This window comes from Protopterus annectens, chromosome 10.part0 (assembly GCF_019279795.1).
Source record: "Protopterus annectens isolate FY-2018-M chromosome 10.part0, PAN1.0, whole genome shotgun sequence".
Lineage (NCBI taxonomy): Eukaryota > Metazoa > Chordata > Ceratodontiformes > Protopteridae > Protopterus > Protopterus annectens.
In genome coordinates, this window is record NC_056744.1 from 88217913 (window position 1) to 88244066 (window position 26154).

Sequence of the window (26154 nt, forward strand, 5' to 3'; positions counted from 1 at the left end):
TTGCATCCCATCTCAATCATCAACTTCAGAATTTTTGCACCAGGACTTTCCACAGAGAAGCTTGGAAAGTAGATTCCCTGTCATTCCTCTTTTTCCACGGGTTTTATTAAAAATAAAACAGGACAAGCCCAAGATGATAATCTTGCTGGCTCCAAATTGGCCTCGGCAGTTTTGGTATCCAACTCTAAAAAAAACCTATGCCTGGAGCCCCCTTGGGTTTTACCTCAGTTTCCGAACCTTCTGTCCCAACATCAGGGTCAGGTTCTACACTCTCATGTCAGTACTCTCAGCCTGGCGGCCTGGTTAATCCAGGGCCTTTGATTTCTTCTTTACTTTCCAAGCAGGTTATGGATGTCATTTTAGAAGCTAGGCGTCCTAGCACTAGAAAATCTTATGCAGGAAAATGGAAAAGATTTTGTTCAAGGATGCAGGCTCAGGATTCTGATCCTCTTCTTCCTAACATTTCTTTAATTTTACTTTACTTGACAGATCTCTTACATAAGGGTCTCTCTTTCTCTTCCATTAAGATACATGCCTCTGCTATTTCTGTTCATTATGATACAGATCCTCCCATCTTTTCCCACCAGCTCATGAGACAGTTTCTCAGAGGAGCTAAGAACTTAAGACCTCCTAGATCTCCTCCCATTCCTGCTTGGGATCTCAACTATGTTTTGGAAAAACTAACCCTGCCTCCTTTTGAGCCTGCTGCCTCTTCGTGGTTTCCAAAGTGGCTTTAAATCAAACTATCCACTTGCCAACCTTTTTCCCCTCTCCTCAAAATAAAGGGGAAAGGATCTTACATTCCTTGGATGTACACGGACAACTACGTCTTTACCTGAACAGAACCAAGGACATCAAAAAATCAGAACAATTGTTTGTTTCTTATGCTTCAAGTTCCCAAGGTAAAGCCGTTTCAAAACAGACCATTTCTAAATGGATTGCCCATGGAATCAGATTTTGTTATTCTCACCATGGAAAGCAAATCCCAGGGAGTGTTCGGACTCATTCCACCAGAGCTGCTGCCACTTCTGCGGCCTTCCTCAGGGGAGTTCCTACCAAAGACATTTTGGAAGCTGCAACTTGGAGTTCAGTGCATACTTTTTCTAAGCACTACAATCTACCTCTCTACAGTCTAGGGCAGACTTTGCCTCTGCAGTCTTGCAGGGCCTTTTAGCCGCCCCTTCCTCTTTATGACCACCTCCCTTTCTTTCAGCTTTGGGATTTTACCCTACAGTCATGACTGCAACAGTGAAACATGATGAACATAGTACAGTTGTGTACACCTACCATAAATGTAGATGTTCGAGTGTCTTCACTGTTGCAGTCTGTTCCTCCCTCCTGTCCCCTCTTATTTTTACTTTTGTGTATTTCCTTTTTTCACCATTCTTCTGAGGTGTATTTGCAAAGGTTATGGGACCTTTTTCATTTTGGGACTCCTGACATCTGGGGCAAGAAAAACTGGAGAAGATGGCATCTGCTGTCAGCTTTGTACTCCTGGCGCTCTGACGTCAGGGAGCATGGTTGAACTGCCGACGCCGGACCCAGACTTTGGAATTCTGGCCAACCGAGGGCTGCCTGCCAGCAGGGGAGAACCCTGCAGTCATGACTGCAACAGTGAAGGCACTCGAACATCTACATTTATGGTAGGTGCACACAACTGTACTTTCTGACTTTTGACCTAGCTGTTAACTTCGCATTCCTGTGCAACCACATAGCCTTTTTTCTTTGTCTATTTCTCAGATCCTTTCTTTGCTGAGATTATACCCTGCCTTATCCATATCTTCTTTTTAGTTCCTCAGTCTAGTGCTAGACCCTAAAGATATTTTGACACCCCCCCCCCCGTCAGTATAATCTACCCCTGCCTTGGGTATCCCTCCTTACCAGGCTGTTTGTACTTGTACTTGCACATGCTACTGGTCCTTGAACACTCCTGCTTCACTGCCAGCTTTTGCTCATTTCATTTTGTTCTCAATTTGAATTATTTGGACTGTCCCCTCCCTCCTAAACTGTCAATACCCCTGCGTAGCCTTCCTGAGACCCTTAAGCTATCCCAGCCATTTTCTGCTTCTTATGCCCTTAATCTTTTTTTCCTTGTCTGCAGCCTCTCCTTTCAATGTATGATGTCCTCCTGAATTATGTGCCTTTCCCACAACATTTTCTGCACTGTTCTGGTATTGTACCTTTCTCCTCTTCACTTTTGCCGCCTTCAGCCATGTCCTGTCTTGACCCAGTTGATGTCCTTCAAGAATGCAACTGCAGTCCTGACATATGGGTTGTCCTGCCTCAGGCAGCCCTTCGGTCGGCCGGATTCCAAAGTCTGGGTCCGGCGCCGGCTGATGTCGCTTCCTCCCCGACGTCAGAGCGGCTGGGGTATAAAGGCATTAGCCGGCGCCATCTTCTTCCGTCTTTCTTGCCGCGCGGTGCCCGAAGCAGAAGCAATTCGCAAGTGCCGGTCGGTCAGCTCCTGTGTTTTCAGTTACGAAGTCATCTAAAAAGCTAAGTACCCCGTTGGGGGACATTTTTTCTTGCCTCAGCCGATGTCAGAACAAATTGAGAAAGTTAATAATTGTTTGTCTTATGGTAAACAAATACCTCATAAGGACTTCCATTCTTACTGCCTCCCTTGCCTGGGCCCAGACCACGACGTCTCGGCCTGTGCCGCCTGTGCTTGCTTTAATAAGCGCACTCTCAGGCGCCGGGCAGAATTTGCCGAAAATTTTTTTGGTGAATCCTACGCTTACACCATGCCGTCGAAACAACCGACAGCACAAACTACCAAAAAACGTAAGGACCGGGACCGACACCCTCGGCCCGCGTCTTCTACCGATACTACTCCTAAGCCCTCCGCGAGTGCTTCGGTCCCTTCGGAAGCGGTTATTGAACCGCTCCAGGCCGACGATACCGCATTAACACGTTCTTTGGTCCCGGAGCCTACTCTGGTGCTGGTTGTTGATTTTCCTCCAGAAACCGAAGTTCTCGATCTACCCGACACCATTCCTGTTGACAAGGTTACCCCTGCACGTGGGGCAGCTAGGCCTCCTGTATCCATGTCCATTAAGGCCTTTGCACGTGCTAAGGCCGCCAGCCTGGCCAAGGCCCATCCAAAGCCTGCCTCACAGGCCCCTTCTTCTGGTAGACAGATCATGTCTCTTGCTGCAGATCTAATCTCTCTTAGCAGGGGGTCTCAGCCCCATCCATACAGAAGTTCTCAGCCACCTGCAGAAAAAAGGCCAAGAACTGAGCAGGCTGATGACCTCTCTTCAGATGAAGCCTCTGGGGTTTCAGAGCATTCAGATACCAAAGAAGAATCCTTCCAAGCCTAGGAAGAGTCTGATGCTGAGGAATCAATTCCCTCTGCCTCTCCTCCGGAGGATTTCTATTTCGGTGAAGTCCTCCACTCCATGAGGGAACATTTTAAGTGGCAGGGTCAGGAATTTTCTGATTCTAGGAAAAGGCTCCGTACCTTCCTCAAGTTACCCCAGCACAGGCCTTTGGCTATCCCTCCAGTTTTGGATGTAATGGATGATGTATTTTCAGACTCCAGTGCTTCTCCTGATTCTCTTCCTCCTGCTCCTGTCAAACCAGACAGATATTACAGGGTCCCTGACACTCACAAGCATTTCTTTAAGGCCCAAACTGTGGATCTAGAATCTATTTCACAGGGCCCCAAAGGGAGTGGCTTCTTCCTCGGCCAAAAATCCACTACCAGCTGACAGGGAAGCAAGGTCCCTGGAGAGATGGGGTAAAAAAGTTTATACCTCTACCACCCTTGCTATGAGGTCACTTAACTGCCTTTTTCATATGTTTAAGTACCAGGCTTATTTGCTGGATGATTTGCAGAAAAAGCTAGCCTCTCCTGAGCCTATAGATAGAAAGGCACTGCAGGATTTGGTTCATAATTCACAGCAGGTTAGCAACCATTTTCTTCAGTGTGTTTATGATGCATTGGAGGCTTCATGTAGGGCAGCTGTGACAGGGGCTGTTATACGTAGACATGCTTGGTTGAAAGAGCAGCCACTGCCGGATCATGTTAAAGTAAAGCTCCTGTACGCACCTCTGGATAAACAGAAGCTTTTTGGTGCTAATGCTCAGGATGTGTTGAAGTCTATTGAGGAGAAGGCAAAATCAGTACAGACAGTAAAAGATTTCCTCCAGGTTCAGCCACCCAGATTCAGCAGGAATTGGCCTTCAAAGAATTGGTCCTTTCCAGACTCAGACAAGTTTCAAAGGGGAAAGAACAGGTGTGCACGAGGTAGAGGGCAATACCGAGGCTCCTACAGGGGCCGCCAGTGGCAACCTCAAAATCAAAGAAGTGGCACAGGTACTTCACCTGCACCACAGGGACAATCACAATGACTTGCCTACCAAGGCTCAAAGAGAAGCACCTTTAGGCGGAAAATTATCTCTATTCTCAAAAAACTGGCACATTATAACAAAGGACAATTGGATTCTGGACATAATAGACAGAGGTTACAAGTTCCACTTCCATACTTTACCAACAGGACAAGGCATGCCAAACCTGCCACAAAATCAAAGGGCAGAGGCACTCAGAGAAGTCTCAAAGCTGTTACAAATAAAAGCAATAGAGAAGGTTCCTCCTCAGGAACAAGGCCAGGGATTTTACTCAAGACTGTTCCTTGTTCCAAGAAAAGAAAAGCAATGGAGACCTATTTTAGACTTGTCCATACTAAATACTTTTCTCATGGTGCCAAAATTCAAGATGCTGACGTTACAGCAACTTCTTCCCATGTTGGGCAAGGGGTCGTGGCTGGTTACTCTGGACCTCAAGGAGGCATACCTGCATGTCCCTATCAGACACAGTTGCAGAAGATACCTCAGATTTCTTGCAGGAACAGAGCATTATCAATTCTCAGCATTGCCGTTTGGCTTATCTACTGCGCCCAGAGTATTCACGAAATGCCTGGCATCAGTAGTGGCACACTGCAGACTCCAGGGGATTCAAATATACCCTATCTGGATGACTGCCTCATACAAGCAGACAGCAAACAAACCTTGACAAAACACTTGGATTATGTCATTCAGTTGCTACAGGCTTTGGGATACACAGTCAACATTCAAAAATCAAGACTACTGCCATCCCAAGAGATTATTTTTCTAGGAGCAAAGTTGAACACACAGCTACAAATGGCCTCTCTCACAGAGGAGAAACAAGAGCATTTGACAGACTACTTCAAAAGCCTAGCAAAGCTAACCCACCTGACCGCAAGGAAGACCCTGCAGGCCCTGGGGTTCATGGCATCTTGCATTCTTCTAATCCCTCTGGCAAGACTACACATGAGAAAACTACAATGGTACCTCAAAAGCTTGTGGTCTCAACACAGCCACAACCTAGAACACACAATTCCTCTCATACCATGCCTACAAAGGGAATTTCTATGGTGGGCTCAAGCAAGTCACTTAAACGAAGGCATGCCTTTCAACAAAGCTCCAACAAGTCAAACTATTACAACAGATGCCTCAGACCATGGATGGGGGGTGCACATGGATGGCAGATGCATTCAAGGGCAATGGACTCCCATGGAAAGGCATCAGCGCATAAATCAAAAAGAGATGTTGGCAGTGATACATGCAATAGAAGCCTTTGGAAAATCTCTTCAGCAAGGCCATCTGCCAATAAGGACAGACAACACCACTGTCATGTGGTACATAAACAAACAAGGGGGCACTCATTCCTACCCCCTCTGCAGACTAACAATGACTCTTTGGGAAAAGTCCCTGAAACTGAACATCTACTTGCAATCCCAGTTTGTTCCGGGCAAGGACAGTGTCCTGGCAGACAGGTTAATCAGAAATTTCTTAAATCCACATGAATGGATGCTGCACCCACGCATTTTCTTACAAATAACAACTGCATGGGGAAGGCCAGACATAGACCTATTTGCATCTCCTCTCAATCATCATCTGGAAAGGTTTTGCACAAGGATTTACCATCCTCTAGCCTGGAAAACGGATGCTCTTTCCTTCAGTTGGAATGCCCTAACAATTTATGCATTCCCTCCCCTGCCTTTAATCACCAAGGTGTTACTGAAGATCAAGGCAGAACAACCAAGAGGAATCTTGATAGCTCCAGACTGGCCAAGGCAACACTGGTACCCACTGCTACTGAGCATTACTCACACCAAACCGTGGCCGTTGCCTCCATGGCCTCAGCTCCTGACTCAGCACAACTACAAAACTGTTCATCCGAAGCTGCAAACCTTAAAGCTGTCAGCTTGGAGAGTTCCATGACTGGGATCCATGACTCCCTCTCCAAAGAAGTTCAGGAAATTTTGGGAGGCACGCAGACCTTCCACCAGAAAAACCTATTCGGCCAAATGGAAGAGATTAACCATCTGGAATGTCAACAAGGGCCAGGATGCAACCCTGATGAGCATACCTCTGATATTAGAATATTTGGCAGAAATGTTTCGCAGTGGCCTTTCATACTCTTCCATCAAAATCCACGCTTCAGCTATCTCAGCACATTACAACTGTGATCCACCTGTGTTTTCGCACCCTTTGCTAAGACAGTTTCTAAGGGGTATAAAGAATATCCAACCTCCAAGGAAACAACCAATCCCTGCATGGGACCTCAACTACATCTTGGAAAAATTAACTCTTCCTCCTTTTGAACCAGCAGCATCTTCAGAAATGCAATTCCTATCTTGGAAAACGGTTTTCCTGTTGGCAGTCACCTCAGCAAGAAGAGTCTCGGAGATACAGGCCCTCATGGCAGTTCCTCCTTTCCTCATCTTTCATCAGGACAGAGTTTCTCTTAGGACCAATCCTTCCTTCATGCCCAAGGTGATATCCAGGGTGTCTCTAAACCAAGCAATTCACCTGCCTACTTTCTTTCCTAACCCTCAAAACAAAGGGGAAAAGCTGTTGCATATTTTAGACATTCACAGACAACTACGCTACTACTTGGACAGAACAAAGTCTACCAGGAAGTCTGACCAACTGTTCGTAGCCTATGCTGCTGGGGCACAAGGAAGGGCAGTCACCAAGCAAACTATCTCAAAATGGATTGGACACTGCATCAGATTCTGTTACTCCTTCCATGGAAAGAGTGTGCCAGCTAATATTAGACCACACTCCACCAGAGCTTATGGCCACATCCACAGCCTTTCTAAGAGGAGTGGCTACAAAAGATATTCTAGAGGCTGCTACATGGAGCTCCGTGCATACATTTAGCAAACAGTACAACCTGCCATTATACTCCAGATCCCGAGCAGGCTTTGCTTCAGCAGTCCTGCAGGGCCTTCTAGCTACACCATCTCTTGTTTAGTCCTACCACCCCCAGCTTGGCTATGGTATTCAACCCATATGTCAGAACTGCAGTTGCATTCTTGAAGGACATAGTACAGTTTTGTACCTACCATAAATGTAGATGTCCGATAGATATGCAACTGCAGTCAGGTTTTCCCTCCCTCCTACCCCTCTGTTTTTTCCCTTGGGTCCATTTCCCCCCTTTTTTCCCTATAAGCTGGGGATATCTGTTATGGTGTATCTGTTTATTACTGTTGTGCATTTCTGGATTTTTTGTTTATCCATTCACAAAATTTAGCCTTCCTTGGAGGGCATCTGGGGCAAGAAACACTGAAGAAGATGGCGCCGGCTGATGCCTTTATACCCCAGCCGCTCTGACGTCGGGGAGGAGGCGACATCAGCTGGCGCCGGACCCAGACTTTGGAATCCGGCCGACCGAAGGGCTGCCTGAGGCAGGACAACCCATATGTCAGGACTGCAGTTGCATATCTATCGGACATTTACATTTATGGTAGGTACAAAACTGTACTTTTTGTTACAGCGTGCATCTTCCTGTCCCTTATCACACTGCTGACACTTTTTTTTTCTAATTTTTTTGTCTCTGTCTGTTCTTTCCCTGTAGACTGATTTTATCCCCCTATATACAATGACAAAAAAAAAAACACACACAACATCCAGTGCCACAGAAGGAAGGAAGATACACACCAGTCCACAGCAAACAAAACTTTAGTCGATCTTAGCGCCCTGGCTAATAAGCCTTCAAGAGATAAAACTATATTTTTCAATGTCTTATATAAGGCCAACAATTACATCAATTAAAATTCAATTAAAGAAATGCCCTCCAGTTACAATCCGTATTTAACCCATTAGGTGACAAAGTCCCAAACTTCAGAATACACAGTTTCTTTATGTAGAAGTTTTCTTTTAACTTCCATATCATCCCATCCTTGAGCAATGTCTAAAATAGTTGCCCTTAAACACTCACTTCTACCATTATGATGTAAATTGAAGTGTTGTGCTATGGGACTCTCTAAGTTTTTATTTTTTTTATATCTCTCAAGTGCTCCTGCAATGTAACTCTAAACTTCCTTTTTGTTTCACTTGTATAATATAGGTCACAGGAGAGTACATAAATGACCCCATTATTATTGCAGTGCACATCAAACCTAGAGGTAAAAGGAATCCCATTTATACTATCAAAGTATGGCTCAACATATTGACACACACATTTTTCACATGACTTCATACCTCTTATTCCTACAGTTTTGTACAAATTTTCTGTACAACATTGAAACCGACTATGACCTAAGATATCTTTAATACTTCTACCTCTCTTAAGGGACAGCAATGGCTTACATGGCAAAATTTCCTTAAGCTTAGGATCATTTAACAAAAATTCCCAAAAATATTTAAGGACACAAAAAGTCTCCTGAGTTCTTACATTATAGGTATTAACAAAATGTACTTGCCTATTATTTAGACTCTTAACCTGATAACTACCCTCTCCACAATTCTATCGCTGTATTTTAGACATATCTCCTTTTTGAGACTGAGCCTGTCTAAATAACCTCTTTAAGGCTTCCTCTAATAAATTTCACTTAACTTTTTTTCAAAAAATGAGCACACACAAATTTTAAGTCTTCCCATAACATACACTCATTACTATTGAGTAAGTATTCTTAAAAATTCTCCATATGGTAGACTCAATTAAATGTTCTGAATGAAAACTTTCCATGTAACACATAATTAACATTTGAGAATTTCTTAATATACTCTAGTTTGTCCAACAATACCCTCTAACTCAATATCCGGATAGGTTACCTTGTTTCCAATTTGTAACCCGTCAAAGCCTAAACCAAAACTGTTCTGTTGTAAATTTAGAAAAAATTCAGAGGCCAGAGACTCTTCCCCTGCTCATACAAAAATCAAGTCATCAATGAATCTGCAGTATTTAATCACATACTTTTTATAAAATTCCATCTTATATAAACATCTTTTTTCAAAGAGACCCATAAATAGGTGGCATACATGGGGCAAAATCAGCCCCCATTGCCGTACCCTTTAATTGATGGTAAATCTAACACTGAACTTAGTTTTGTTTGGAACATAATTGCTTTAACAACTCCACAATATAACAAGTTAATGGGTTATCTCCCAAAAAATACTGAACAGATTCCAGACCTATCCCATGACTGATATTCCTGTACAAACTTTTCACATCCACTGACCAATATTTTTTTTTCCATACCAATGTATTCAATTTTTCCAAAAAGTCAAATGAATCTTTTATGTAAGAATCCAATTTCACCACAGATTTTAGTAAGTATTTATGTAAGAATATACCTGTTTTATTGGAAAAATACTTTGAAGTTGCTGCTATCGGCCATCCTGGTGTTGTCACAAGATTTTTGTGAACCTTAGGGAGACAAAATCTAGCCAATACACTACCTTCAGAAGAAAAGTTTTTATGACTATCATGTTTCGTGAAGTAACTTAACCTATAACCTTTTAAAAGTAACTCGTTACATTCATTCAATGCCTTGTTATAATTTTGAAACAAAACTTTCTTATAAATGTTTCTATCATTCGTTATCTTCACACATTTTCTTATATTGCTAGTAATGCATGACTACTATGTGATGCCCCTTGTCTGCAGGTTTGATAACTAGTTCACGTCGTTCACTTTAACTTTAACACTTTCCATTCCTCAATACACAAATTATAAGCTATCCTTTTCCTATTTTTCATAAACTCTGTGTATATTTTGCCTATCTCAAAATTCATCAGTGCCGAAAAGTAATACTTTCACAAACAAAAGGAGGTATGAAGTCACTTTTATGTGGTATATCTGCTGTGTCAAGTAAACAATAAGCATTAAGCTCATTGTCAAAAGAAGAATCACAGGAAACATAAACGTCATCCTCATCTGTATCAAAAATGTCATAAGACATCCTACATACATCATACATTTTTACATTTTGCTTAGCACAAAACTCCATAAGATGCAATTTTCTAACAAAACATTTGCTCTTTAAAAATGTTTTCTAAAAAGGACAGTTGGAGTAAATTTCAAGCCATAGTTTAAAACAAACAATTCACTACCACTTAATTCACATCCAGATAAATTAAGCACCAAATTATTACAGGTTATGTTGAAATTATTAACTTGTGAAAAAATAAATTAATGTCAATACCGCTTTCGCTTATGCGACTGCTGCAGTCTGTTAAACTGCTCAAAACGTCCTCTTTTCTGCCCATTGTTTGTAGGTTGCTGGTTAGTCCGAAAGTTTTTATTTAAATATCCTGGTTGTTGTGCATTCGGCAGCGGTGGAAATGAGCTGCCTCCTCCATTTTCATCCTCCCATTCAGAGGCACTGGTTCCCGAAGAAGCAAACAACAAATGTAACTTTCTCTCTTCTCCTAGGGACCGACCACCCCTTAGTCTATTCTTATTGTCCCCTACCAAAAAGGCTGTACCATTATTGTAATCTTTCAAGCCCAGATTAATTTTCTTCATTTTTTGTTCTGTCAATTTTTGAGAGTTCATCAAGTTTCTCATTAATGTCTTTTATTCTATTTTAGAAACTAGCACCAGTAAGTTGACCAGGAATAGATGAACACAACATATTAATCTCTTCCTTAAGCAACCTCTGCCTCCCTAAATTTCTCTCAGTTAAGATCTTCAGCCATTCCTGCACACAATTGTGTGCTGTGGCTTTCCTGCATCTTTCAAAGTTTTTTTCCTCCGGGTTAGACAAATCAAAGGGTAAGGAAGGATTCCTATAAACCCCGAGGAGTGATGTCAAGTTCCACATACCTTTGCAGACACGATAAATTATAATGCAGAGAGGTTTGAGTCTGTCCAGTTTTGCAACCAAAGCCTGTAACTCGGGTTGCAATGAGTGAGGCACTTTTTGTCCCACTTCAGAAAATGGATTATTCACTCAGACGTTGACCGTCCTCAGGTAGGTTTTTCCATTGAGAATTGCACTGCTCCTTACCGCTAGTACCAGCCACGGCTTCAGCCAAACACTAGTTTTAGTAACAAAACAGTCGAACGTCCTTTGAGCAGAATTGGTACCTTTACTTCTAAAGATCCTAGGAAGCTAGTAGTCCGGATCACTAGGCGTATATAACGACAAAAAAACGCAAAATCCAATACCACAGAAGGAAGGATGATACACCAGTCCACAGCAAGCAAAACTTTAATCGATCTTACCGCCTTGGCTAACAAACCTTCAGGAGATAAAACAATACATTTTTCAATGTCTTGTGTAGGACCAATAATTACATCAATTAAAATTCAGTTAAAGAAACGCCCTCCAGTTACATCAATTAAAATTCAATTAAATAAACTCCCTCAAGTTACAATCTGTGTTTAACCCATTAGGTGACAAAAGTTCTAAACTTCAGAATACACAGTTTCTTTATGTAGAAGTTTTCTTTTAACTTCCATATCATCCCATCCTTGAACAATGTCTAAAATAGTTGCCATTAAACACTCACTTCTACCCTTATGATGTAAACTGAAGTGTTGTGCTAGGAGACTATCTAATTTTTTATTTTTTTATCTCTCTCAAGTGCTCCTGTAATCTAACTCTAAACTTCCTTTTTATTTCACCGTTATAATATAGGTCACAGGAGCACTTCAGTACATAAATGACCCCATTGTTATTACAATGCACATCAAACCTAAGGGTAAAAGGAATCCCATTTATGCCATCATAATGTAGCACAACATATTGACACACACAATGTTTTTCAAATGACTTCATACCTCTTATTCCTACAGTCCTATACAAATTTTCTGTACGACATTGAAACTGACTATGACTTAAGATATCTTTAATACTTCTACCTCTCTTAAGGGACAGCAGTGGCTTACCTGGCAAAATTTCCTTAAGCTTAGGATCATTTAACAAAAATTCCCAAAAATATTTAAGGACACAAAGTCTCCTGCATTCTTACATTATAGGTATTAACAAAATATACTTGCCCATTATTTGGACTCTTAACCTGATAACTACCCTCTCCACAATTATATCTCTGTATAAGATACAAGATCGATTAAAGCTTTGCTTGCTGTGGTCTGATGTATCTTCCTTCCTTCTGAGTTTATCCCTCTGCCTGCATCGTTGTACGGACTACTTTCTCCTCCTGTTAAAGCACATGCTTTGTGCTGTGGAGGGTAGCTGCTGCTTCCAGTAAATGGTCTTTCTCACACCACAGCAGCTTTTATTTTTGCATTGTGCTGCAGACAGCTTCATTTGTTGACATCCCCCACACTAAAAGAGATAATGTTGTATAAATAAGTTTAGGTGAAGAATGGACTGCATTGTAGTGGACCTGAAAAAAGCATGCTATGCAACTTGTAAAGTGCTGCACACAGCTAAAGGAGACTAACGGGCAGCTTAGCCAAAAGTCATAGTGAGGGTTTTATCGCACTCAAAAGTCATAGTGAGGGTTTTATCGCACCCAAAAGTCATAGTGAGGGTTTTATCTCAGCCAAAAGTCATAGTGAGGGTTTTATCTCCGCCAAAAGTCATAGTGAGAGTTTTATCTCAGCCAAAAGTCATAGTGAGGGTTTTATCTCGGCCAAAAGTCATAGTGAGGGTTTTATCTCAGCCAAAAGTCATAGTGAGGGTTTTATCTCAGCCAAAAGTCATAGTGATGGTTTTATCTCAGCCAGAAGTCATAGTGAGAGTTTTAGCTCAGCCAAAAGTCCTAGTGAGAGTTTTATCTCAGCCAAAAGTCATAGTGAGAGAGTTATCTCAGCCTAAAGTCATAGTGAGGGTTTTATTGTACCCAAAAGTCATAGTGAGGGTTTTATTGCACCCAAATGTCATAGTGAAGGTTTTATCTCAGCCAAAAGTCATAGTGAGGGTTTTATCTCACCCAAAAGTCATAGTGAGGGTTTTATCGCACCCAAAAGTCATAGTGAGGGTTTTATCGCACCCAAAAGTCATAGTGAGGGTTTTATCGCACCCAAAAGTCATAGTGAGGGTTTTATCGCACCCAAAAGTCATAGTGAGGGTTTTATCGCACCCAGAAGTCATAGTGAAGGTTTTATCTCAGCCAAAAGTCATAGTGTAGGTTTTATCGCACCCAAAAGTCATAGTGAGGGTTTTATTTCAGCCAAAAGTCATAGTGAGAGTTTTATCTCAGCCAAAATTCATAGTGAGGGTTTTATTTCAGCCAAAAGTCATAGTGAGAGTTTTATCTCAGCCAAAAGTCATAGTGAGAGTTTTATCTCAGCCAAAAGTCATAGTGAGGGTTTTATCTCGGCCAAAAGTCATAGTGAGAGTTTTATCTCGGCCAAAAGTCATAGTGAGAGTTTTATCTCAGCCAAAAGTCATAGTGAGAGTTTTATCTCAGCCAAAAGTCATAGTGAGAGTTTTATCTCAGCCAAAAGTCATAGTGAGAGAGTTATCTCAGCCAAAAGTCATAGTGAGAGTTTTATCTCAGCCAAAAGTCCTAGTGAGAGTTTTATCTCTGCCAAAAGTCCTAGTGAGAGTTTTATCTCAACCAAAAGTCATAGTGAGGGTTTTATCGCACCCAAAAGTCATAGTGAGGGTTTTATCGCACCCAAAAGTCATAGTGAGGGTTTTATCGCAGCCAAAAGTCATAGTGAAGGTTTTATCGCACCTTTTGTGCTTGGATTAGCTTGCTACATTGATCTTTGCCCCCTTACGTAGGGACTGTAGCATACCTAGAGTGCTGAAGTGCACCTCGGTCTGCTGTTCAGTGGTGTACCTCTGTTTTTTCCCATTTCTTAACTGTGCCGTCATGCTGTTTTCTCCACCGCTTTCTTAGTTTCTTAAGCAGGCTTTGCCCAGAAGTACCCAATGTACCCAGAAGTCTATATATTTTCAATATATTCATAACATTTTAGACCTCAAGCCTTTGGCTTGGGGAGTAGAGGGTTAGAATTCTTTAGAACGTCCCTGTATATTAAAAAAAAAAAAAAAAAGTAACTCTCTTGCTAGAAGAGAAAGCTCTGCTGACCTGTCAGGGTGGCGTACAGAAGGTCTGTATAAATACAGTTTAGGGCCCCCTTGAGAAAAGCCAGACGCTTAGTGGGACCAACCTGGTCAATAGCAAATAAAATAAATTTGACCCTTGAAAGAAATTAGGATTAAGTGCAGTGTACTAAACTGTAAGGAAGTGTACCCCTAATTTATAATAATCTGTTCAGTTCTTTGAATGGTGGATCTACTCCCCTCCCTTCAACTCCAATTTGTAAGTGAGTTGGCATTCTACCAGCTAACGCACACAACTTTATCAAGTTTCAAGGTTCATAAAAGTGCATATTGCTTCCTTTATTACAAGAGTGCAGTATTCCTGTAGCATATATTAAATCATTTTTTCTCCCTAAATTCAGCACTTAAAATAAAAAAAAAAAGTTTCTGGATAAACACAATTGTACATCAGTCATAGAGGCTTAAGTCTTCTTGCATAGTAAAGAAACTTACCTGTGGTTTGATCTCTCTTGAAGCGGTTCAGGAAGGGTGGCAGACTTCTGTGCACCACAGAAGAGATGATCAGGTCTCATGTACAGTCACAAATTCACAAATGTGGCGTTTCACATTGACTGAGATCCCAATATCCTTTGTGGGGGTTTCTCCTTTCCACAGGATGTGTTGATTGTGAAGATGGTGTGTAGCAGAAGTGGTGATTATTGGGGGGAGGGGGCATCCTAACGCTTTCATTTCAGGTATGTTCAGTTATGCAGACTGATTACAGAATATTCACATTTGTTACAGGATACTTATACTTGAACAAGAGCCAGAAGTAGCTGCTGGAGACAAGGGTCTCGCCCTCTTCAAAGCAGCTTTATGTTTACATTTGCTGTGTGAGCTGTTACTGAGTCCTTGTGCAGTTATGTCTACCTTACTGAATCATTTTGCATGCTGTTGTGTATTGGGTCACAGTGACCCTGCATTATTGTTCGCAGGACACCAGTGGATGCTGAACCAAAACTTGAGAGTAAACGTGAAGACAAAGGCAGAAAGAAGCCGGAAAGGAAGTTAAAGAGGCTCGAAGAGGAGGAGGAAGATGAAGAACCTGGCGAGTGGGAGAAGGTGAAGTGGGGAGCACCCATGGTAAAGGTATGCACTGCTGCCTATTTTCTTCTTTTTGTTTACTTTGTGTGTAGATTTTGCTGTTTTGGATGGAAGCTTTTATTCACATTTCTTTGCAGTAGGTGGTTTCATCAGCCCCATGTGAAAGGACGAATTGACCAAGGAAAATATTTTTGAAAGTGTTGCAAAATATCCACGTTTGCATGTGTCAGGTGCCTCTCTAGAAATTTTGTACTCTGAAAACTGATTGACCAGCCATGTGTCCATGTCCCTTTAGAGAAGAGTTGCACATCTGACTTAGCCAGCTCTTGTACTCCATCTTTGGCCTATTTATCATGGCTGTTCCAATCCACCAGCGCTATGTGTGTGTGTGTGTTCCTTGTATCTTCCCTGATCTGTCGCCTGAATGTTAGCAAACTCCTCATCATCCAGTCATGCCATGTAAACAGCCCTCATCTCCTCGCATAGTCCTCCTATCCTCCCATCATCCATCCAGTCCTCCTCAACAAGCCCCTTTTTCCCATTTTCCACATTGCATCAGGCTGCCGTATCAGCTGTCAGCATCTGTCTTAATTCAGTGCTACTCTTACCTTCGCCAGGCATGTCTGGCTGTCATAGGTCTTCTCAAGCAATCCATCTGTCTCTCTGCTTGGATACCTTTGCTTTCTCTTGCGTACTTCCTGTGTGTCCCAGATTGTCTTGTGCCTATGTTCCTGAACCACTTTAATCTGTTCTGTTTGACCTTCTTTGCGGTTGGAGCTATTCTGGCCTCTGCTCTGATGTCCTCCTTTCTTCGTCTGTCTCGGTGTGCATCCTACCACCCATCAAAGGCACTTCATCTGCATTACTACTTGCTTACTCAACTCCTCTACCTTCACTGCCCAGGTTTCTGTACCATACAGTAGTACTGGATGAGTCATTGTTTTGTGCACTTTCTTTTCAGCTACTTTGGCATTCTTCTGTCATACAGTACCCATGTCAATCCGTGCCAGTTGGCCGCAGCCCCTCTGATTCTAGCTTTGACCTTTTCATTCAGACTTTTTTTTCCTAAACCATCCATCATCAATACTTGAATCTGTTAACCTGTTCCCCTTTCTTCCCTTTTGTCAGATTTCTCAGCATCTTCTGACCCCCCCCCCCATTTTCTGCAATGACAACTGTCTTATTCGTACTCAGTTTCATCCTGTGTGACTTCAATTTTGTATTCCACTCCCCTGTCTTTTTTGCTGAAGTTCATCATAGGTGTTACTAAGCTAGCAACTACAAGGGCCTTTTTAAGCTTCGCCATGCATCCCAAATCTCTGACTAGTTCTGATACCCTTGATAAGTGTAAGCATGGACCTTGGGAGATGAACCATTTACAGGTTACCTGTTTGCATTAGAGACATAGGTGCCAAACCAGGGATGAATTTCCAGTTTCACATCCAGTTGTCCAAGTTGCACTTGAATTGGATTAGGGAGGAACTTTGCTTCACATGGATGGGGAAGCCTGTTCCATAGATGGAGTAGTCTCTGGGATACATAACCTCTCTCTCCAGCAGGTCCTATTTATATCCGAGGCAAGGTTTAAGTCTTTAGATTTGGCAGTTCTGATGCTGTTTTGTGGATATGCAGGAGGTTCATCAGAGTGGGGTCTGACAGTGCTCTGTATGCCAGGCATAGATCTCCCCTCAAAAGCCTGTAAGAGACAGAATACAGAGATAGGGTCTTGAGGCGGTCTGCATAGGACATACTACTTATGCCCTGTATTCTTTTAGTGAGGAACCTCTTTGAATGTTCTAGTTGTTGGATATGCCTGGGTTAGGTGCATACCAAAGGGGGCATTGTACTCAATGATAGGGCTGATGAATGCCAAATACAGTGGAACAGTGACTTCCTTAGACTTGGATGCCGTACCTTTGTTTATAAGTTACGCAACCTAGAATGATTTCCTGACCACTGAAGACACGTGATGATCAAAGGCTAGATTACTGTCTGTGTGTATCCCGAAGTCCCGGACTACTGGGTCAACTCTAAGGGGTGTGCTGTCAATATGATAGTTACCAGAGATGGATGACTTCCCAAAGGATACTGTTATGCATTTCTTGGCATTTAGCTTTAATCCGTGACTGACACCACTTGTTTGTCTGTGTCAACCCCTCCTGGAGAACATTTGTGTCAGTGAGAGATTCAATGACAGATCCTAATTTGCAATCATCTGCAAAGTTTGTTAGCCAGAAACGACTGGCAATGGTCATGACTTCTGAGAAGTAAATGCCAAAAAGTAGTGGTCCAAGGACTGATCCCTGAGGAACTCCACTTGTGACTGGCCTCTTTGTAGAGGTGGACTCCCCAGTTCTAACTTCCTGGGTCCTGTCTGTGAGCCAGTTGGCTATCCACTGGGTGACATACAGGTTTGTACCTAATCTCTTGTGTTTGTCAACAATACCGGAGTGGGATATTGTGTCAAATGCCTTGGCCAGGTCAAGGTAGGCAGTGTGAATGATTTTGCCTTCATCCATTGCTTTGGTGACCTTACCAAAGAAGTCCACCAGGTTGAGTAGGTATGATCTGCTCTTTACAAAACCAAACTGGGTTGGGTCCAATGTCTGGAGGTTTACTACATCTCTCTTGATCATCTCCGTAATTCTTTTCATGGCTTTACATATAAGACTAGTGAGACTTATGGGTCTGTAGTTTCCAGGGTCTGTAGATGGCCCACCTTTGTGCAGAGGGATGACTGTTGCCTTTCTCCATTCATGAGGCATGAAGCTTGTTTGGAGGCTACAGTTAGAATAATTCCAGTGGCCCTAATAGAGCATGTTTCATGCTGTTTGGAAGATATCCTGGGGTACTGTCTGGGCCCATTGATGCAGTGCTCTTAGTCTTGGTGAGAGCATTAAGGACTTGTTCCCTAGTGATAGTAGGGGGAGATGTAATTCATTATCTTTCCTGAGGGAAGGTTGAGGGGGAGAGAGGAGTAAAGTTGGAACTGAATTTATCAGCCAGGAGATTTGCTGTGTCTTCTGGCAAAGTATAGGTGGCTCCATTTACAGTGAGCACTGCACACAATTGTGTATTGCCTTTGAGGTTGTGGACATAGCTAAAGAATGCTTTGTGGTTGTCTTTGGCCTGGGAGGTCAAACTTACCTCAAATTTGGCTTTGGTAGACTTTGTCCTCTGAGTTGTTTGTTTAGGTTAATGAGAGTGCTTTTATCCAGCTGGTTGCTTAACGTCCTATTTTATGTCATGATTTTCTTCCTCCTGTTGTACATCCGATTGATTTTGTGATTCCACCAGGGTGGCTTGTTTTTTGAGTTAGTTCTTCCTGGTGGGTACAGCTGCCTCTATACAGCTATTAACATGCTTATACAGGGTTTCTATGAACAGTTCTGCATAGGCAGAAGTGTTCTCAGGGTTTATAGGGGCCTGAAATGTTGCCAGGTTCTCACTTAATAACAAGAGGTTAGCCTTAAAATAGTTCCTGAATACACCCGGTTTAGCTGGGGGTCCAGGTTTTATTTTTACTTCTAAAGGAGACCATTTTCTGGTCTGACTTTACAAGGGAAGTCATTACAGTAGGGAGTGTGCAGCCCTCTCCCATATTAGTGAGGACCAGATCCAGTATGGTTGCACCCCTGGTTGGTGTATTGACTATCTGGTGCAGGGAGTTTATGTTTACAAAATCCAGGAATCTCTGCATGTACATTGATGTCATGTAGGATTCCCAGTTAATATTGGGGTAATGAAGGTTGCCCATGAATATGGTATTGGGTTGGATGGTGAGTATTTCTAATGAGTTTAAATACATGGTATGTGTTGGGTCATAGAGGGGGACCTTTAGCTCAGTCTTCCTTTAATGCCACATCATCCGCATACAGCAGCTTTATTGAACGGTTTCCTCTGACTTGTTTGCTAATGTGGTCCATCACTGGTGTGAACTGCAGTGGCCTCAAAGCTGAAACCTGATGCGCACCCCCACCCACTGGGAAACCCTCTGTGAGACCGAATGCATTTCGTACTGGAGTCATTGGGTCTTTGTACATAGCTTGCACAAACTCCACGAGTGTTTCTGGTACTTCGAACCACTGTGAGTCTTCGCAGATCCGCTTTCTTTAGACTGTCGTATTAAAGTCTAGGAATACCCAGTTGGACTCTTTCCCCATTTCTAGCTGCTTCTCAACTGTCTGTCTCACTGCGTACATCAGGTCGGTTGTGCTGCATACTGATATGAATCCAAACTATTCATCTCCCATTTTACTTTCTGCTTCTCTGTATATTCATTTATCAGTTACTCTTTCAGGAACTTTAATGCAGTGTGACAAGGAGGTCTACACTTTTGTATTGCCCTCAGTTGTGGATGTCCCCTTTGTTTTTTTATACTGGCACTAGTAATGCTCATTCTCCAGTCATCTAAGGTACATCTTTCCCTCCATACTGCTATGTATAACCTCAAGACCACTTCTCCTGTCTCACCCAACATCTTGATCACATCTCCTGTGGTCTCATTTGAGCCTGTTGCCTTCCTTGGAAGCATTTTCTTAAGTGTTTTTCTTTTAGGCTGATATTTTTTTTTTCGTTGCAGGCTGTTCTGGGACATTACAGTTTCTTTGGTTGAAGGAAAGTACTTTCATCTGCCTTTGATGTCCTGTGGACTGGTGAGCAGGTTGTTGCCGACATTACTTATGAAGGGTATCTAAATTCTTTCTTTATCTTTTCATCTTTGCCTTGCAACTTGATAGTTTTTGTCAGCTACTGAGTTACTTTCCAGAAGCTGGTAAAGGGCGATATCTCTCAACTCTCCAGATTTTTACCTCGAATATTTAAGTCTTTTCCTCATAAAATTTGTGGTTTTCTGGCAAATCACGAAGGACTGTAGTTGCTAATTAACATAAAATGTTAGTTTCAGACTTCAAATCCTTCAGAAAATGCACTCTAAAACAAATCCTGTACTAGCAGCTTTGAGTTAATAAGAGCAGTGTTTAAAATCTGTCCCTATATTTTGGGTCTTTGTCTCACCATTAGTTTAGGGTTTGACCAGATTTCTTCTGCTAACACATGGGGAGGTATATTGAGTGCATTTGATGCCTTGTTCATTGATATTGTAACTCATCTCTTAGCCTCTTTAACCTTACAGTACTCCTCCTTAGCCTGGTCCATCTTTTGTTTCTCCCACTTTTTCCTGTACTCCTCCTTTCTTTTGATTATTTCGTGGACTTCTGCATTCTACCATCAGCTTTCCTTATGCAGTTCTGCAGGCTGGTTTCATTTTGGAAACTCCTTGCTTCACCATCAGGTGGCACTATGCATGGAATACTGCTGCCTGGTGTTGTCTTCAGGGCACTCTGCTTAAATTTCCAATTCCATCCGTTTAATATCTTAAACATACTTACAGATGCTCACAAACACAGCAGAGAATAACTGGAGTCTTGCACAGTACACCTGGCGGGAGATGCTTCTTCCATATCACACAGCCTCAAAGTGCATCTTGGAGATGTGCCTAGGACAACTGATCCCTCAGGTGCATAGGTTGGGACTAGGCTATTGGCCCTAGGGCCTATACAAACCTAGCCATAACAATTCCCTGGATATTTATTCCCACAATATTTACTTCTCTGGACCGCTCTCTAGCAGGGCAACTGATATGATCCCCAGGATGAATTTCCTATCTCCCATCCAGTCATCAAGGTTCCTTTTGAAGAGAGCCAAGGAGGCGCTCTGCTTGACATATATGGGTAGTCTATTCCAGAGTATGGGGAGTCTCTGGGTCAGGAACCTATCCCCCCCCCCCCACAAGTGAAAGCCACCATCAGGTAGATTTCCATGTTAGGCATCATTGAAGACTACTACTTTCAGGGGTTCATCCTTCCCAGAGGCTGAAATTGTAGAGCTACTTTTGTAGAATGGATTTTCGTCATGGTCTGCATACAGGGAACATCAACAATGATAGCTGGTAACTCAGAAAATTTGTCCTCTTCAACAGAAGTCTGTCTCAGTTGGGCTAAGAGGAGCATCTTACGGCACAGCACTTGATGGTTCCACGATACAGTGTGATGTACACCACCATTCTGTCAGCAGTAGCAGAGTCCACTCCTGTGTAAAGTGTCTCATCTTCATGGCCAACCTGAAAGATGACTTTCAGGTAGCAAGTAACTGAAGAGACAAAGGTTTGAACCACCCCATACAAAGTCATTCACATGGCAGGCAAACACTCCATTTGTGTAAATTGTTCTTCTGTAGTTTAACCTAGCAGGTCGACCCTTGAGATGATCCATTCTGATTGACTGTGTCTCACTTGGTTGCACTGTTATAACGTACATCTGCTATGGCATGAACACACTTGTTTCCATACTCTTCGTGTGCATCTTGCCTAAGGAGCAGTGCAGCTGTAAATCTCACAAGAGTTCCATATTTTATAAAAATACTGATTCGATGTCCATAGAATAAACTTTCCAGTACTTTTGACAAACTATAGACAAAAGGAAGAAATCGCCAGTGCATGTTTTGGTGAATCTTTTGGAGGTTTTTGTAAAGTTCCTCAAATTCTGTAGCCACCAGACATGTTTTAAGATGCAAGTCCTTTTGGATTGTATGAGGGTGAATACCCACTTGGTGATGCAGTTTTCGCCAACATTATCAACTTCGAAAAACATCTCCCCAACTCTGTATTTCATGCTGAGTCGTATCTCTTCAGTCAGAAGTACATAATCAGGTTTCATATGCGAGTTAGAGGGCTAATGGCCGATACATGTTACACTGAGAGATTCTTCTGTGCTTACAATATCATCTGGGTATAGAAATTTCAAATGATACCAGTTCATATGTCTTCCTGTAGCTTCACCATCCCAAACTAAGATTCAGCTCTGTTGTAATCTTGCTATTCAGTCCACATACCTTATGGTTTGACCTTTTTTGAACTAAAGTTACTACTTTGTTGCAACATCTGTGGCTGCCTCACTCCAACAGTACCAATACTTCCTTACTCACACCACAGTGCTCCATCACATCGTCATTTCTGTCTTATTTCTGCAAAGTCTCTAACCTTGTCATTCTTATTGATATAGTTGTTCCCTGCTTTGTTTTTGACTGTGGCCTGTAATGATGCACTTTTCATACACATGCTGTAAAGTATTGAATATCTGTTCTATCTTAAGCAATAAACACAATAGTTCCTTTACAATGTATACATTTAGCCATTTTCTAGTATGCCTGGTCTCGCATTTTCAGTTACTCATTTCGGCTCATAGAGAAGAGTTAGGCTAGCTGCCAGTTTCCCTCTTCATGTTTGAGGTAACCTATCCTTTTTGATGATAGATTGGCCTTGCCCATCCCATGATTATGTACTACTTCTACTGTGAATATCCAGAATCGCACCTTAGATAATTCAAGGGATACCATGCTTTGGATACATCGTTTAGGAGCTGCCTATGTCGATTAGTAGTATGGGTGGGTGGCAGTCCTTGGGTTAATTTTTTATTTACCCATCCATGGATCCAACTTGCTGTTGAATGTGGGCAGAGATTAGCTTTGTTTTATGTGGCTGGGGAGTTTTTTTTTTTCCAGAACACCTGTGTCCTTCCAGAGATATACCTGGCCCTCCAAACTACATTTTTTTTGATGTTGCAGAAGAGGTTTAGATTTCTGGACCAAATATTTTTGATGCCATATGACTTGCTGATGGGCAATATGTTCATCAGTAATAGGTCTGAAAGTGCCTGGTATTCCAGGCATAGATCACCTCTTAATCTTGCAATCTGTACGATATCAAGTTTAGTGACAGGGCTTTGAGGCAGTCCATGTAGGACCTATTGTTTAGGTCTTATGTCCTTTAGTAAGGTGTCTCTGTGAGTTTTTATTTGCATGTGTCTGCACAGATACATGCCAAATAGGCCATTGTAATCTGGCCAGAGAACTTAGTAAAGGGGACAGTGACATATGTAGATCTAGTCACAGTCCCTTTGTTTATAAGCCACTCAATATAGGACTTTCTTATGACAAGTCATGACTTGTTGGCCAAAAATTGGGTCACTGTCCACATAAGATTCCCAATCTCAAACAGCTGGGTCAGTTGTAACAGCTCGAATAATGAAAGACCTCTTCACCCAAACCAAGTGCACCTGCATTCACACAGCTCACATTACAAAAAACAAAAAAATAATCCTTGTTTTCCCGCCTCTCCTCGACTAGTTTAGACCAATTTATAGGCATTGCTGTATTCTGGGCTGTGGTGTAGTTCCTGTGTTGTCCATTACCTTACTTGGATAGAAGGAAGTTTCTTTGCTCACCAGTTGGAGTGGGGAGCCTTGAGCAGCCTACCTGTCCCTGTAGGAAGGGACCTCAGCACAAGAGCTGTAGTAATTGGTTGTTTTGGACCATTTCTAGCTCTTTTGTAGTTCCCTGTTTAAAATCCGCCTCTGGGCGTTTTTTTCTGGCTATACTGCTCAGACAAGCTCCTCGTGGTCCTGCAGAGTGGTCCTAGCTACAGAGAACTCAGAAAAGATACTACTTTCTGGATTTAAGTATCTTTGCTTTTTTTTACTTGGAATAGCTTCTGTAGCTTACCCTGAACAAGCCTAAACTGTTTTTTAGCTGTTTGCTGCATTATTTTAAAATCTGCACTTAAAGTTACTTTTTAGTCGAATTTGATCGAAAGTTTGTTTGTTTAATTTAACTGTTGAGGCTGCCCACTAAAGTGTGCTAGCCTGTGTAACTGATTTATCACTGTTTCTGCATTTTCTGTGTGTTTCTATAAAAAATAAATAAATAATCCTTGTTTTCCCGCCTCTCCTCGACTAGTTTAGACCAGTTTACAGGCATTGCTGTATTCTGGGCTGTGGTGTAGTTCCTGTGTTGTCCATTACCTTACTTGGATAGAAGGAAGTTTCTTTGCTCACCAGTTGGAGTGGGGAGCCTTGAGCAGCCTACCTGTCCCTGTAGGAAGTGACCTCAGCACAGGAGCTGTAGTAATTGGTTGTTTTGGACCATTTCTAGCTGTTTTGTAGTTTCCTGTTTAAAATCCGCGTTTGCGCTATTTGCACATAGCGTAGCTCCGGTTAAACAAGGTTAAACCTCTTCTGGCTCCGCCAAGTCTGCTCTTCAAATTTTCCCTTAAGGAAGCTCTACTCTTAGTATAATCAGACTACTCACTATATTATAAGCCTAGCACTTGTTCTCAAAACTTCTCAACTAAGTAAGCACTCTCGTACTAAGTAAAGCACTACATCCACCTACCACCCCTGTGAATATCCACTTCCCTTAAAGGCACAGCACTCCCTTATACTGTTGTAGCATGTCGAGTGGTAGATTACTGGCGTCCTCTCCAGTTCAGCTGGTTAATCTGGGTATCTTGAGACAATGCTACAATTGTTCACAAAATCAGTTTTCTTCAGTGTATTAAATGAAAAAAAAAACAAAAAATATACAAAATATAAATATAGTAACATGCTTGATAGCAAATAGTCCCATTGGTTGATTATCAAGTTATCAATAGAGGCAAATTCTAGTCTAATTATGTCTAGTCTAATTATCCATTTATTTTCTTTGCATGAGATTATTGCTCTAATATTAGTTTATTGGCATATCAAAAAAAATCATATTTGAATTTACTTGTTGGATGTACTGTAGTGTGTTTGTACAGAGCATTATATATCTTTTTTTTTTTTTTTTTTTTTTTTTTTTTTTTTTTTTGTTTAATGTCACTTTGGTGTTCAGAGATTCTAAATCCTGGGGGTCTGATTGTTTGTTAACATAAAAAAGCGCACCGCTGCAGGGGCTAAAAAAAAACCCAAATCACTCGACAATTAGAAAAGAATTGTACATCAAAATCGGTTAATTGCCCTAGGACATCAAGAAATGTAATAGTTTCCTATCCATAGTTATCATAAAAATGGTAAAATGCATAAAATTATTATTTATCATTCATTGTATTTATCCAAAGTAATAATGAAGTCACATAATAATGAGCCTTCATCCCCACATCATCAATCATCGATCTCCATATATCAATCCCCTCATATATATGTCCCTCTTGTCATCATAAATTAAGTGTTTCATCTCAAAAAAAGCGCCATAAAGAGATCAGCATATATGGGAAGAGGGTACCATCCCAGCTCTGTCCCTTTGGTTTGCCAGAAGCATTGTTCTTTATAATAAAACATTGCTAGTAAGGACATAATGCCACCAAATCCACCAGAAATTTATTGATCGGAAACCATATATATCAGAGTTAGAGACCCAAATAAACCAAGGCAAGCAGCAGCCCATCTGGTGTGGAAATGTTGGTATACAAGGCACTTACGTCTAAGGACATAGAAACCAATCTGGATCAAGTTGTGCAAAGGCTTCAAATATTTGGTCAAGAATAAGGAGGATACAAGGGGGGTGTAGAAAGGGTGTGATGAAAGATGCATGAAGACTTAGCATTGAAAATATATATGTAATCGATCGATCACATCAAGAGTCATGAGAAATGATGATGTCATCCTGATCCTTAGCATAAAAAGCCTGTTCTAAAAATGTCTTCATTGTTTTTGGGGTCAATCACAATCACCATGTAGTATAGTACATCACATCATTTAATTGTATTTAATTTCCTTACATCGTAGTCAATCCAGTCCAGTACCCACCCACCACAGCTCACTATTGTTAAATTAATTAATTTCTCTTGTCTGTTGTTTTCAAAAAAAAGCTTGCTTTTCTTTCAAAGAGAGATTATATTGTTGTGTATGAAATATCTGAACTCAAAATACACTGAAAACTGCAAGCCATCTGATGCATGGGTGGAGAAAAAGTTCGATCTATGATATATGAATCTATCATGATCAGG

At 41.7% G+C, this 26154-nt stretch overlaps 1 protein-coding gene across 2 annotated transcripts in view; it reads left to right on the forward strand.

The window, feature by feature from the left end:
- EIF3C (eukaryotic translation initiation factor 3 subunit C) overlaps positions 1–26154 on the forward strand; it is a 484610-nt gene that overhangs the window by 129850 nt on the left and 328606 nt on the right. For both annotated transcript variants that reach the window (XM_044085060.1, XM_044085061.1), the window contains exon 9: positions 15224–15377. In XM_044085060.1, the coding sequence (XP_043940995.1) occupies positions 15224–15377 (154 nt within the window). The remainder of the gene's footprint in view (positions 1–15223; positions 15378–26154) is intronic.